Raw genomic sequence first — 15,540 nt, 5'->3', positions numbered from 1 at the left:
TTTGCTCATAATAAAAGCTTTTCCTCTCTCTCTCTGCCTTAGGAATAAATCGACAGACCAGTTGTAAGACAGAGCTCGTGCGTGTTTCCTTTCTCTTCGAAGGCTAAGTGTTTTATTGAGGCAGCAAAGGTTGCCTAGGAGGCGGACGTCAACGCAATGAATGCCTTACTCTCTGTCGGCCCCCTCGCCGCACACAGCGCTCAACAGCAGTGTCATGATATACTGCAGTCACATCTCTTTCGACAAGTTTCAACAATGACCAAATCTAAACTTTAGGAAGACAAACCAATTGGCCTGCCTCAATAATGGAGCAGCTGAGCCAAGACCAATATATTTGATCCCCAGCACACGGCTCCGGCATTCTAGGCAAGCGTGCTTACGTTGAACGAGTGTGACTGCTCGCTGAACTGAATAAAAGGGAGAAAAAGTGGTAAGAAGGGGAAAAACCAATAGGAGAAAATATCTTTGAGTCCATGCGCTTGTGTGTCTAAGAAATATATTGAATGCCTACCGCTGTGTCCCGTGAATTCCTCTTCACTGCGTTTCTCGCGCTGGTAACAATTGCGCAGTTATTTATAAGGCAGAAGAGGTAAAGAAATGAAATCCGCACTCTTAGAAATAAGGGACTAACAGGGGGCGAGAGGTTTGTCTTTTTGGAAATAACTAAAATTAAACAAATTGAAACGAAGCAACATTTAGATTGAGATATTTTCCGACAGCACTTGACATAATAACGACGATAAAGGAAACAGAAATACACACATGAAAACACCAGGATTTGAACTGTCAAACTTCGGATTGGGAACCGAGCGCGGGTATGACTATTGTTGTTGTTGTTGACCTCACACAATGGCACATACCCACAAGTGGTATGACTAGGCCACCACAACATTTCTTTTTCTTCATTGCATAGAGATAGTGCCCGAAAAGAAAGGTCTAAGCACGCCACGGCAACATACAGACTGAGACGGGAAATGAAAGCCTTATATGCGAAGCCCATACATTGCCTGTGTTTTGCGCTCGGATTTATAGGAAACGTATTGACGATTAGAGCAAAGATTGGCGATTTTCATTTCACGTGCTTTTGCAGCGTACTGCGGTAAGCCCTAATACGGACGCACAGTGGTCTAAATCGAGTTTTAACAAAAAAAAAGTGCTGAACTGCATATATTCCGACCGGTAGTTCACAACCGTAACAGCTCTTTTCCTTTCGTTTCTTTTTGCAGATAAGTTGGTCTGATTTATGGCTTTGGCAGATGCACGTAACAGCCTTTTGAAAACAAATATAGAAGGCCATGGTTCACTTCGTTTTTAATGCGAAAGCATTACTAGGCTATGTCGACAAGGTCGTGACCGCAAAACGCATCCACAAAATGTGTCCGCAGCAGTTGTGAGGAACTTAGAAGAGATAGCGCCAAACGAATGGTATTAATCGAAAGAGGATCACTTGAGATTGATGTCGAAAAAAGAATTAGATCGGTAAGCCCAATAGTTAATTATTTATAGCCAAAAATGTACAAAAAGTGGGCGGATCCGGGGCAGCGTGTGACGCCAAATTTGAAAAACCGGAAGTGTGGGCGGAGCCATCACGTGGCTGCAAATTTGAAAACTCAAAATGGGCAATTGATGGAACTTGATTAAGTAACACAATTTATTGTGGTAATTGGAAAATTGGATGAATGTACATCAGTGCTTAATCAAGGTAATGTGAGCAAAAAGAGGCGAGAGTGAACCAAAGAGGGGCAAAGAGAAACGAGGAGGCGTCAATGCTTTCGCATTCTCCCAGTGCGGGCTACCGCAGTCACCTCAAGCGTTTTTTGTTACTGGCGGACAGAGTGGCGGGGAATTATACTGCTTGCCGCATCACTCTTTCGCAAAGTGTTGCCAATACTTACACAGCATCACTTAAGCTCGTAAACAAACGTCAAAGATATGAATCTACGTGTACTTGCTTAACCCTAACCTTTACAACTCGCATTCGACACGCATTGAAGCGCGCAGTACTTGTTTATGCAGATGCACAGCTGCTGGTCGTTTCAGTTGCACGAAGCCTTTTTGTCATCCAAAATAGTATATCCGCTTCGTCACGGACAGCGGCGGCGCTCTCACTGGCCTTAGACGACATCCAGAGCTTAGAAAAACCGAGTGCCGTCGCGGTAGTTCAGTGGTTATGAAGCTTGGCTGCTGACCCGAAAGACGCGGGTTCGACGCCAGCCGCGGCTATCGAATTTCTATGGAGGCGATATTCTAGAGGCTCGTGTACTGTGCGATGTCAGCGCACGCTAAAGAACCCCAGGTGGTCGAAATTTCCGGAGCCCTTCACTACGGCGTCCCTCATAGCCTTCGTCACTGTGGGATGTTAAATTCCCCATAAACCAAACCATAAACCAAGTAAAAAAGCGAGTACTATTGCACTCGAGCTCTTCTCGCGTGATTTCCGCCTGCTGATGTACTCTGCGATTCGCCCCCCTTTTCCTCTTTCTCACCACACAGTCCGCTGAGTTCGCGCACGGCGCGCATATGTGGCAAGAAGAGTGTCGTGTGCAAATTTAGGGACTAACGCGGGGATTTGAGGACTAAAGTTTTCTTTGTTCCCCACTGGGCCAGCTTTTTTTTTTCGTAGAGTGCAAGTGTCGCCACCGCCAACTGCTAATTCACTGAGGATCCCTGCACTTCAAACGGTGATCACGCTGTTCTTTCTCTTTTTTGGCCTTGACGTCACCAGATTAAATCTAGTGCCGGGAGCATTATGTTCCGTTTTCATGCTGAACGTTATCAACAATAAATTCACCCTTATTAGCTGCTGAGCAAACAGCAATTAACAGCTATAAAATCGATACTTACGGAGAAGAAAAAATTCGAGGGACACTCAATCTCTGCCTTAAGGTTAAAACACGATAGATCTACTTGACGGCTCCCTTCACCGGCCTACGGTCCTCTTTGCATGCCACTTCGCGGACATGGAAACTGTTGTTTACTTTATTGCATTTTGATTTTTTCTTTTTTCTTTATAATTTGTATTTAAAAAAGTCTTTTGCGTTTTTGTTTAGTTCCTCTATTTCAGTTTTTTTTTCAAGTCTTGAACTGCGATGTTTCATTTTTAAAATAATTTTTACCTTTCCTGCTTCTTATTTTTTGCTTGTGTCGTCATGTAAAAAATACTTGTGACGCCACATGGCCATAAACCAATGGGAATTTCGTTTTCACACCACATGGCTTGCCACCAACCGAGCACTCTAACGCTATCGCGCTAAATTCAACGGAGTCGCCCTCTACGTCCGCTCGACGAGCGACGGCATTTATGACGTGGCGCTCAAGAAGTAGCCAGCGTGTCTGACCCAGAAGAGCCAACCGAAACCACGGCACCAGAGTAATGAAAATCGGCTCCGCGATGGGCGCTTACCTTTGCCGCAGAACTCACGTAAGGAAGCACGAGGCTGGCAAGGGTCATGATTGTCCCACTTCCGGCCCCTGAACGAAAAGAACGGTTGTTCTGTGTGACTGGCGTCGGCGCGTTCTCAATATTCATAGAGAATGGGGAAAAAATGGGCTTTGAGACCCTGAGGCAGGCCCAGGTCAGGCGGGACACCTGTGCAGGTGAGTTTTTGAGGCAAGCAGCCTACAACGCGCCGCTCCCTGCTTCTCTTCGCTTATGGCAACGCAGTACATGCCGTCCAGCGCCGTCCAAAGTTAAAATTATGCACATTATTAATTTCACTCAATAAAATGCGTTATTTTCCTGCTTCTATATATTGCTGGATCATAACACTTAAAAGCGTGCCGACGCCCGCGCCCCGGTAGGACCGCTTTCCTGACTTTCTCCTCATTCCGTCTATTTCACCACAGCGAAGAGCGAGGAGCGGAATCCCGTGAGGATGATGATGGGCTCATCACGAGCTTTGTAAAATTTTGGAAACGGCGCCTCCGCCTACTACGCCCCCTTTGCGTGCGAGGACAAACGTCCAGTCGTCGCGAATAGCTTCTGTGGCCGCCTACATGTTCTGCGACAGTAAGGTGTTCGGGTCCGACGCTGTGTCAGCGAAACGGCGCCCGCTCCAAACTCACAGCTGAAGCGCAAAGCCTCCTGGTGCGCCTTATTCTATACTGAGTGCACCAACAGACGTTGGACAAAGGGAAGGACGCAGACGGGAAGCGTGCACACTCACAGCTATATTTTATGATGAAATATTATGCAAAAGATACAGGCGCACTTAAGGGATTGTACATGCACGGATGACATTTCACACTCGCAAAAGCGCTGCTGTCACAGTTGACGTGGCATCCGCTACTCGCTATAAGCAAGCGACACGGATAGCTGGTTCACACATTGGTTTGCGGATTCATCTATATGGGAGTAAATTTCTTGTTGTGGCGACGCAATATGCTAGTTATCTTGGAAAGTAGCATTTTTTGGGAATTTTTTTAGAACCGCCAGTGAGTCCGTCCCGATCGAATTCAATGCACTTTCAGAATCCCTGTGAGGAATTTCGATGCAGGCGAACTGCAAAAGGCGCCCGTGTGCTGTGCGATGTCAGTGCACGTTAAAGATCCCCAGGTGGTCGAAATTATATCGGAGCCCTTCACCATGGCACCTCTTTCTCTCTTTCTTCTTTCACTTTCCCCTCCTCTCCTCGCTTACGGCGCGGTTCGGGTGTACACCGAGATATATGAGACAGTTACGGAGTCATTTCCTTTCCTTAACCAATCTTCAGCTTCCTTGCCTTCCAGTTCGCCAGCCATTGGCTCGATGAGCAGTGGACTTACCGTGTGACAGGGCTTTGTGAGACCCAGGGGTCGTATTCTATAGACAAGCGTCATGTTTGTAAACAAAGGTGGCGCTGCGATCGGCAGCGACGTGGGGTGTAAGCAAAAACGCAGCACGCCTTCACTGCGCCAAGCGACGTTGCCTTCGAAACTAACTCGCGTATGCGAATACTTCAAATAGTGCCTACAGCTTTTGGTTAGAAACGCTTTTTTTTATTCTAGGAGAATAGTTCTGCACTTTTTCGACCGGTTCGTAGGCGGAATTAGCAGGCGGAGCGCTGCATCGGGTGCTTATCCGCTCCCAAGTAACAGAGCGGCTGAAGCGGGCGAAAGTGCGAGGTATGGGGTGGTATGGGGAAAAACTAATCGTCCACAGTTCTCAACTTCTGGGCCGATACAAGTCCGATTGCTAGTGCAAAAGAAGACAACGTGATGCACGACGCGAAGTAGCTTGTCCACATGACCAACCATGGGATCTGCTTCGTGTTTTCACCGAGCCGCTTAACTCCGGAGATCTTGGCAATTAGCCGCCGCGGTGGTTCAGTGATTATGGCACTCGGCTGCTGGTCCGAAAGACGCGGGTTCGATGCCGGCCGCGGCTGTCGATTTTCGATGGAGGCGAAATTCTAGAGGCCCGTGTACTGTGCGATGTCAGTGCACGGTAAAGAATCCGGGTGGTCGAAATTTCAGCAGCCCTTCCCTACGGCGCTCCTCATAGCCTGAGTCCCGTTGGGACGTTAAGCCCCCATTAACCATAAACCTATTAATTCTGTCTTCTTTTCGCCCTCTTTCACTGTCAGAATTAAATAAGGGAAATGTTATCCGAGAGGTGTACAAGCACATATGCATATTCGTTTTCCACGAGCTCCAACCGAAATTTACGCACACTCTGCTAAGCTATATTAATCAATCATTTTGCTTCTTATTTTAGAATTTACATTCATGTCTGCGTATTCCGCTTAATCAGAGTGGCTTTTTATCCGATATTTCCTGTGTTCGCCAGCTTCTGATAGGCGGACAGTTGAAAATTCAAATAATCTGGGAAATAACACTTCGCGACTTCGCCGAGATCGTAGCGTCGCTGGACCGGTGTTTAAACGACACACTTGTTGAAGGTCGCGAAAATGAAAACAGAAAAACTACGCGTCGTGCGCGATAATACCCGAGTCCGGTGCTGCTTCAAACGTTGCGCACTTAGCGGCACGATGAGTTGAGTTAGCGCTTTGTGTCTCGTCCTTGTCTTTTCGTGGTTTGCATGCTCTGGCGCTATTTTCTTCACATAAAGAATGAGAGCTGGCGATCGAGTTGCAGGCGTTATTTGATTCTTGCACTGGTTTGGTTTGGTTTATAGGGGTTTAACGTCCCAAAGCGACTCAGGCTATGAGGGACGCCGTAGTGAAGGGCTTGGGAAATTTCGACCACCTGGTGTTCTTTAACGTGCACTGACATCGCACAGTACACGGGCCTCTAGAATTTCGCCTCCATCGAAATTCGACCGCCGCGGCCGGGATCGAACCCGCGTCTTTCGGGCCGGCAGCCGAGCGCCATAACCACTCAGCCACCGCGGCGGCTCCTTCTTGCACTGTTCGCTAGCCGACCGAAGAGCAGCAATGCGGATCAAGAGACGCGAACCAACGGATTAGATTTCAACGCAGAGAGGCAAGAGTAGCCGCGAAGCCGATCCGTCGGACAACTTGTGTTGCTCTTCAGGCCCTGCCCGTCACTTTCGCGCCTATCTGACTGCAATAAACTTGTGTAAAGTTATGCCGCTTCCTTTCTTCTGCATTGCGGCTCAACCAACTGCACCACAATTTATTGTCACGCCGTGAATTATGCCCAAAAACACGCAAACATGGTGCACTCAGTGCGTACTGTCCCGCCTTTTGCCTGCACAACGACAGTCACTGCTGACGCCAGCGCCGCCGCATCTCTTTGACGTCACGGCCTGACGCTTGTCTATAAGCTGTACATTCTCCATTGGCAATTTAACGTCCATTTCGCATTTATTTCGTCCTCTGTCATTGCTCACTCAGATATACGCGCGGTTTTTAAGCGTCTGTGGGAAGCGACCCAGCCATTGGGTGCTTGGCGACCAGGCCACACCATTGGCTGCATTTCGCAGCCCATGGCAACCAATGGCGAGGTCCTGTCGCCAACCACCCTATGGCCTGGTCGCGTCCAACAACGCTTGAAAGCCGTGGGTATATCTGAGTGAGCGATGATAGTCCTTAGCGAGAACTAATAAGTTCTGAATATACGGCGGGATATTTATATTGGATTTTAAGCATATTTCGAATTCATGAATGCAATAAAAATATGCAGGAAATAGGTTCCTAGAACTTTATGCTGTATTCGAAATATATTTTTAAAAGTTGTCAGAAATACGTCATTTAAAGCATGCTTCGAGCACTTTTCAAATATGGATGTGGTTTATCATTCTCGTCAATCTATTAAAAGTGTATTTTTCCTAAATATGAAATGAATTCATCTGAAATATTCTTCAATTTTAACAAGTGTGCAGTAAATTTAAACATATTCAAAGCACGCTTTTAGCGGCAATGTATTTAAAGTGTACTTTCATAAATACGAAAATAATTCCTCAAAGTCTACTTCGATTCTAAGGAATGAGCTGTCCGCGTAAACATATTTGCAGCACACTTCAAGCTGCCGCTGAACAACAAAAGTCTAGTGCTCGAAATCGCGTTTCAGGAAATGGCATTTGCATGATGGCAATGTATTTAAAGTGCACTTTCGCAAATATGAAATTAATTCGGCCAAAGTTCACTTCAGTTTCAACAAATAGAGTCCGCGTAAACATATTTGCAGCACACTTAAAAGCTGACGTGAAACAACGTAGTGCTCGAAATTACGTTTCGGGGAACATATATATGGTGGGGCAACGGAAAAGGAATGTAAACCAATAGGCCCCTGCCTGTACCGCTAAAGTATCACAGGCTTAACCCAATCGTAATATAAATGAAAAGGCCCGAAGGCAATGTTGTGCTTTTGCCACCCGTAGGTGGGAAAATAAAAAAAATGGGGTAATGCTACTAAGCGACCCACAGCCGGGGGAGCGGGCCCGGGGAGACTCCCCTGATCTCCCCTGGGACGTAGTGGAGGGGGTGGGACATAGGTTGTGGGAATGGACTGAGGGAAGGGTTATGGGTAATGTGATGGGAATGGGGACAGCGAGATATTGACCCGACGGTGAGAACTCTCCATTTTTTATCGTACTTCGTTTATGGTAACTACTAGCAGCAACAGGGATGCGGCGCCACCACAAGGTTGCGCGCCGCCACCGCCACGGCGCCGCCACGCTTAGTGCTCGAAATGCTACCGTAATGTAGCTGTCTCTACGAAAATACGAATATAATCAATTACATTCGAATAAGTGAGTATGCAAATAAGTTTATTCGTTCAAAGAATCAAATATCAGTATTCTTCAGCCACTGCTTCAGAATTTCGAACACTGGCACGTCCCTATTCTTTACCCGCCCGGCTTCATGGTACGCCCATGGCGTCAGCGCTATTGGTTTAATTATGTCAATGGAGTCGAATGCCAAAGATTCCTGTGGACCTTGCAAATATTTAAGCGCCATGTAGCATAAACTGCTAACCAGCCCATGTTAGAGTGAATCACAGAGGCGAATCTTTGTGGGATGGGAGGTGGCGGTTTCCAACCTGGGTGTGGTTCATATGGCATTCGCGAGCATGACAGTTCAATCGCGAAGCTGTAAGTACCGATCAGACTGGAGCGCGGGCCGATTTGATTGCGTGGTGAACAGGTTTGCCTAACGGCAAGGATCAGACCCGGCCTTGATACGCGGTTCCTGAGTAGCCAGGCCTGTGCAACGTGTGGGCAGTAGCGGTTGGCAGGAGTTTTCTCCGAGCTTTTCCACCGAACAGACCTCTAGCACAGGTCCGACAAAGCAGAAATCAGCGTCTGGGCTCTCCTGTCGTGGATGCATCCATGAACTTCACCACAGTCGTGCCTTTGTCTGACAAAAGAGTCTGATAGACGTTTGTCCGGATCAACGGTGCATACTCTGGGAAGTGAAGCCTTCGACGGTTTCGGGTGAACCTCTTACAGACCAATCGGGACGGGAAGAGATGGGGCATATTTAACAACTCTGAGAGGGTGAGGTCAGCGCAATCATTTTTTATGGCGTCACACAATACGGCTTTTATAAACACACAGATACTGGGGCACCGGGCGGTTCATTAAACCTATTTTTGAAATATTTCAGCACCGTTTACTCTTTCAAGCCTACTGGTTAAAGTAGGCGACCAATATTGTAATTTTTACTGCAAATGGCTTTAGGAGACATTAGAGCGGTTTTACAGACGGTCGTATATACTAAAGAACAGACGCACCTTAGTGCATGTTCAGCCCGTGTGAAGAGACCAGTCAGGTTGCCAGACAACGCAGGGTAAAGTAATCCGGTAAAGTGATCTGGTAAACGTAGGCGCAGAGCATGATTAAAGTTACCTCTCAGCCTCCGTCAAAGCTCACGGGAAGCCTTGATCTAATCATCTAAAGGCAACTTTATATTTTTTTTAATCCACTTTATATTCCCAAACTTTAACTGACACATAGAGCACGTCAATAAGGGTTCAAACTTCGTTAGAATTAAACGTGCCAGTTGTGGTTTGTGAAAGGCACCACAGATGTCCCTGTTATGAGGCTAAAAAGAACTAGCAAGAAAATTTGCATCAAAAACTGAGCGTATGATAACTTCTCAAAGCGACTCCGGCTACTAGAAAAGGCGTATTGAAGGGCTCCGGAAATTTATATCACCTGGGGTTCTTTAGCATGCATAGACAGGGCGCGTTAAACAGGCGTTTATATAACTTAAATACGCCCCCATCGAAATTAGACCGCCCCGGCCGGGATCGAACGCGCGTCCTAAGGTTGAGCAGCCGAACCACGAACTACGTTTTTACTTAGGCACGCAGGTTTGTGTCAAAGATGTTTGGCTCCAGGAGCGCTTCCATAACTCGTGCACGCACGCATCTAGCTACGGCGGACACGACGCTTACCTCGGGCCCGGTCACGGTCACTGGCACCGTTTGTCGTGGCCTCCCCTCTCTTTTCCCTTTTTTCCCCGCTTCGGTTTGCGGAGTTGCAATGGCGTGCGTTTTCTTTGCCATTCTGTTTGTCCCCTTTCCTTGTAACATCTGTACCCATTCGCCCAACGGACGATTCTAATGAGCACCACTACGAGCAGGTAATAAAGGGCGCCGTAAAAATTCATCTGAATTGAGTTCAGAAATACAATATAGCCTGTTTTATTTAATGGAGAAAAGGGTGGAGAAGAGCTTGTGCCACCTGAGTTCAGGCTACACTACAGGGACTCTAATATATTCTGTTGGAGAGGAAAATATACCTGGAACAAGAAGGTGGTAAACGACAGCTTACCCAAACAAGCGATCAGCAGGGCTGATTTCCTTTCCGGAACACGAAAGTTCGGTAACACTATGTCGACGAACAAGACAGCCGCATGGGAATTCACTACAGATGATATTGTGCTGAAAGCCAAGAAAAAAATAACAAACGCGACTAAGCCACAGGATATACACGCTGTGGCTACATTTCACCGACTCGTTTCATTAAGTAAAGCAGAAATTTGGGCAAGTTGGTTACACAGCTTGTGTGATAAATGTGCCCACAGAATTTCCTAACTAGCAAACTGCAGACGTAAGGTTGGCCTACGTTACCGAAGATCTCCTCAGGACGGCCTCATAACCGGTTATTTCAAGTTTAGGGTAACATTCTGTTATATGTTCTGGCACGATACACTGGTTTGAAAAGATTGCACTCCACGAGCATTGAAGTACGAATACTTTCAAGCAAGATACCGCACTTAAAGAATAAGAAGTTGAAATTTCGCTTTCGGGGATGATTATTTCTTGTCGTATACACCTGATCATATTCAGTTCTCATTTATGTATGCGCTAGCACTAATTAATTCACGTACTTCGTCTTTTCACGAAGGCGGGGCAGCAAGAAGGAGAATGTGTAAAAAGTGGATAGCATGTGCTAGAATCTACTATATCCAAAATCCCTTGTACAGGACAAGCAACTATGAACAAGCAGACTAATAGCATAGTAGCGTCTGTGAAAAAACTGAACTTTATGTAAAAAATGGAAGAAAAATATATTGTGAGTGCGGCAAACCATCTTTTACCTCTATAAGCTCATGTCGATCACGACGATTGGTTGATTTTGGTTAGCGGCAGAGCGCTGTGCACCGAGATATTTAGACGCTGAGTGCTGTTTCACAAGTGGGGGAGGGGCTTCTCAAGTTCCCAAGTTCATGACCTAAACCTTCAGGAACACCCCCCCCCCCCCCTGGTTCCGTTTGGGCCACCGTTGCATGCAGGACGAGCTAAATAACAATAACAATTTAACCCGCTTCAACCCTCCCCCCCCCCCCCCCCCCACACACACACACACAATTTTGTCATTAGGGGGCACTGAAGGCAACTGTATCGAATTTTTTTGTTCTCGATAAAAATTAATTCTATGGTTCTTTCGTGATATGTTGACGTTTGTTACGTAGAGGAAAGGGCATTTACTGTTGCAAAAGTTGAATTTTAAAATGTCCCGCCATTCGATTCAAGCTCGTGACTTCAAGAACAAGAAATAACTTCGTGATCCCGTTGAAATTGAATGGTGGTATAGACAAGCCTTAGGGATCTGAGTTAAAAAATGTCGACGTTAAACAGGTTGCATGCATAAACGGCCGGTGGCGGTGGCACCTGTATTTCGTTTTTTGGACTTTGCCTTCTAGCTTTTTGTATAAAATTTTGCCTTCTAGCCTACCCGGCCTCTTTTCCATCAGAGGGCAGAAATCCATTCTCGTTGCATATAGCTTGCATGCGCTAGTGAAGTTGAAGGCCAGCTTGCGACAGGGATTCTAGCCGACGACATATGCACCTTCAATTTCATGCCTTCGCTCACTTTGATATTAAAACTGCGATGAAACAGTTCGTCGAACAGCGTTCCAGGAGGTGTCATACACTTGTGCGTTTTTGTGGGTCAACCCACCACACACTCAACCTCATCGCCTTGCAGCGAGAGGGTCCGAACGTTTGCAAGTCTGGTGCGCAACCAATACGCAACCACATAAACTTGCGGCAAAGAACCTTAATGCATGTTCTTACTAGAGCGATGGAAAGAAACGCGAACAGTGCGGTGCCTACGCGGTCTGCTGTTCGAATAATCGCACCTTTACCTGGGTGGTAAAGAAAAGTACGTTACAGTCGTCCTAGAATGCATCCCGGAGGACTGCAGCATCTTTCTGCGACCACCTAAGTAAAAGCGTGATGAAAATGAATGCGAATAGCGGAGCAGTTAGGCTCCGCTCTGTTCGCGTTTCTTTCCACCGCCCCTGTACAAACGTAATGAGTAATACTTTCGCATTCCCACACGTAAGCAGTCTTAAGTGTCAATGCGGAAATTTTGTTTTTCCGCTGGGAGGAGGCGCAGATCCGTGAGAGGATAGGCAACATCTGCCAAACTGTGGTCATGGAGATTGTTTTGGCTTTGACGTCACGAGTTCGAATGAAGGTGCCGAAAAAAAAACTGTGATTCTGAAATACAATTTACTCCCTAAAAAATACGTATTTTATTGACCAATACGAACGCAGCCAGAGAGTCACAGAATCGGTTTATACAGCAAAAATTGTATGGAGTCTTCCTCAGTGCCACTCTAATGGCCTCATTATTACTTTATTGCTATGGCAATTTCTCTTCGCCTAACAACAAATGGAAGTGAAGCGACTCTTAGGTGGGATAGTTCATTACAAGTGCACGGAAGTCTAAAAATATGTGTCGCATGAACTGAGTGTACGTGACAACTTCGTTCGATTGGACAGGGAAGCCAAGAAAAATGCTGTTAAAAAAACCTTGAGGGCACACTTAAGCTCCCGCTTGAGGGTATGACCTGACGGCATTGGTGTTTTAATTGTCTCATATGTGGAATTGGTTATTCTCTATTTAACATCCTAGATCCCTGGGAGTCCACAACCACTCCTGGCGCAATTATGCTGCTGTTAAGCGATATGCGCCACGGCCTTGCGATAGCAGTTGCTTCCACGGGCAGGGCACGTGCGACCCAGGTTGCTCTGCTCGAGCAACCCCTCGCGACCAATCATTAATTGAACTGCCACCTGCTACGGTGGACAGTCTGTGATGACCTCACAGGGTCACGTGCCATAGGTGGCACACCTGTCCCCTAGGTTGGTTCTCTGGGGATTTTTCGTAGATTTTCCTCTCTCGGCAAGAGACGCCGACGACCACGCCGGCTTTTCTGCGACGCGGGATACTTGATGCTGTCGCAATAACAGGAATTAATACTCTTATTGTAAGATCAGAGAAATGACAAAATCGGCCCACCAAGCAGGACAATAAGCAATGGCTGACGGCGTTCGCCGTGTCCTCTCTTCCTTCGTCATTGCTTTTTGCGCTGTTAACCATCCAGGCCAGCCAGCCGACCAACTGGCTCAATTTGCTTGCAATTCGTAATGTTCAGCAACTTTCCACAGTCCTTGTTCGATTCTTTGAGTCCTCATTACCTTATTGACGCGCTCACGACTCCAGCCAAGAATAGGCCTCGTACTCCGTCCAGGGTCTTTGTGTTTTTGTGTATGTAGTACGGGACAATCTGAAAGCAAAATTTGCGTAAAAAAATAATGTTTTCTCTATATCGCGTTTAAGAACAGCGCAGAAGGCTGTTCATAAAAGTAAAAAGAGAATAAAGGAACGCATTCTTATAGAAGCATCTGACACTACAGAGAGATTAGAACTAACGGAGCTATCAAAGTTAATAAATAAGCGCAAGGTAGCCGACGTAAGGAAGTTTAATATAGAGATAATCGACCATGCTATAAAGAACGGAGGTAGCCTTAAGGCTGTGAAGAGTGAACCAGGCATAGGTAAAAACAAGATTTATGCGTTTACAGACAAGAAAGGCAATGACATTAGCAATACGGATAAGATCTCTAAAGCAGCCGAAGAGTTCAAAACAAATCTATAACAGCAACCAATGTAATCAGAACATTAACGAGTGAGGCAGTAGCGCACAACAATGGAACGTCCCGCCAGTAACGAAAGAGAAAGTAAAGAAAGCCTTAGGAGCAATGGAAAGGGGAAAAGCAACTGGTGAGTATCAGGTAGCAGCAGGCCTGTTGAAGGGCGGAGGGGAAATCGTGCTAGAAAAACTAGCCACCCTATATACGAATACCAGCTAGAAGCTTGGAAGAACGCAAACATTAGCTTAATTGATAAGAAAGGAGACAGCAAGGACTTTAAAAATTACAGGCCAATTAGCTTACTGTCCGTTGCCTACAAGGTATTTACTTAGGTAATCGCTAGCAGAGTCACCACAACCTTAGGCTTCAATTAACCAAATGATCGGGCAGGCTTTCGTACAGGATACTCGATAATATACCGTATTCACACTATCAATCAGGTGATAGAGGACTGCGCAGAATATAACCAACCCCTATATTTAGACTTCATAGATTACGAGTAAGCATTCCACTCAGTCGAAACCTCAGCAGTCTCCATAAAAATCTCCATAAAAAGAGCAATAAAATTCCAGCAAGGAAGGGCGTCAGGCAAGGAGACGCAATATCACCAGTGCTATTCACCGCCTGTTTGCAGGAGGTGTTCCGAGGCCTGGATTGGAAAGCATTAGGGATCATTGTAGAAGCGTAGCTTGTTGGGCGTGTTTGTGCATGGTACCAGGTAGAGAAACCAACAGAACAGGACGAGCACAAAAGAGGAAGAATTCACGAGGACAACGCTGGAGGCACCACTGAAAATATATGGCGCACATGCGATTGAGCAGGCAACGTGGACAAAAAGAAAGAAAAAGGAAAGGTCAGTCATTAAAAATACTGCTGTCTTGCACATAAAAACTATGCGCCATTCATGAATCGGTATTCATCAGAAGAAAATTTGACTGACGTATTGCTGACGCAATCAGTGCCTGACTTTTTATTCTAAACGCTTCCAAGATTTCTCGGCCTGTGTTCTGCCGCGGCCAATGATTTTCACACTGCTTAACAGGGGAGTACAGTTTTGACATTTGTTGCAATTTTTCGGCAGATTGACTGTATTATTTGGTTGCAGTGTTGTGCGATTATGTCTTAAGTGGTCATTAATGCATTGACAATCTGGCCGATATAGGCCTTACCACATGTATAGGCCTTACAATAGGCCTTACCACCGTTATAAACAACGTTGGCTGTATATTTGATGAACATTGTACTGTGCTTGAATTTAAAATCTTTTTTTTTGTGCTTTTCGCAGAGGTACGGGCACATAATGATGAAAGTTTTCTGGGTGTTGAGAACACAACGCTCACACCGTATTTCATTGCCACCTTTTTGATAATTTGTGCCACCATTGCCCCATTTGTGCATATAAGGTATAACAGCAGGCCTCAGTTCCTGACGCCACGCTTCTTCGTGTGAGGTGCGTGCTGTAACCTAAGCTTCTTGACTAAGCTTCTAAGTCAGCGGCTTGGTAAAGACGCCCTGACTTGTAACATGAGGGTGTCTAGAATAAATAGTCTTGGAGGCGCAGCACACGGCGGCCAAGGCGGCGGGTGTGGCCTTTTAGTGAAGACAGCAAACAAAGAGCTTAGCGGCCCGTCACTAAAAGAACGGCCCAACGGGCAGAACCTGAATCTGGCGGCTGTTCAAACGAGGGCAACACACTCGCGCTCAGTAGTAGAGTAATTTCTGTCATCGATGGAAAGGAGG

The 15,540-nt window shown here is 46.3% G+C and overlaps 1 protein-coding gene across 2 annotated transcripts in view; it reads right to left on the bottom strand.

Annotated features, from left to right (window-relative positions):
- LOC144105752 (sodium-coupled monocarboxylate transporter 2-like) overlaps window positions 1-15,540 on the bottom strand; it is a 230,096-nt gene that overhangs the window by 44,455 nt on the left and 170,101 nt on the right. For both annotated transcript variants that reach the window (XM_077638865.1, XM_077638866.1), the window contains exons 9-11: window positions 13,345-13,433; window positions 10,184-10,293; window positions 3,404-3,471 (exon numbers count right to left, since the gene is read on the bottom strand). In XM_077638865.1, coding sequence (XP_077494991.1) covers window positions 3,404-3,471; window positions 10,184-10,293; window positions 13,345-13,433 — 267 coding nt within the window. The remainder of the gene's footprint in view (window positions 1-3,403; window positions 3,472-10,183; window positions 10,294-13,344; window positions 13,434-15,540) is intronic.

Source organism: Amblyomma americanum, chromosome 9 (assembly GCF_052857255.1).
Source record: "Amblyomma americanum isolate KBUSLIRL-KWMA chromosome 9, ASM5285725v1, whole genome shotgun sequence".
Classification (NCBI taxonomy): Eukaryota; Metazoa; Arthropoda; class Arachnida; order Ixodida; family Ixodidae; genus Amblyomma; species Amblyomma americanum.
Note: the sequence above shows the minus strand (reverse complement) of the source record. Positions and strands in the feature narration are given on the sequence as shown.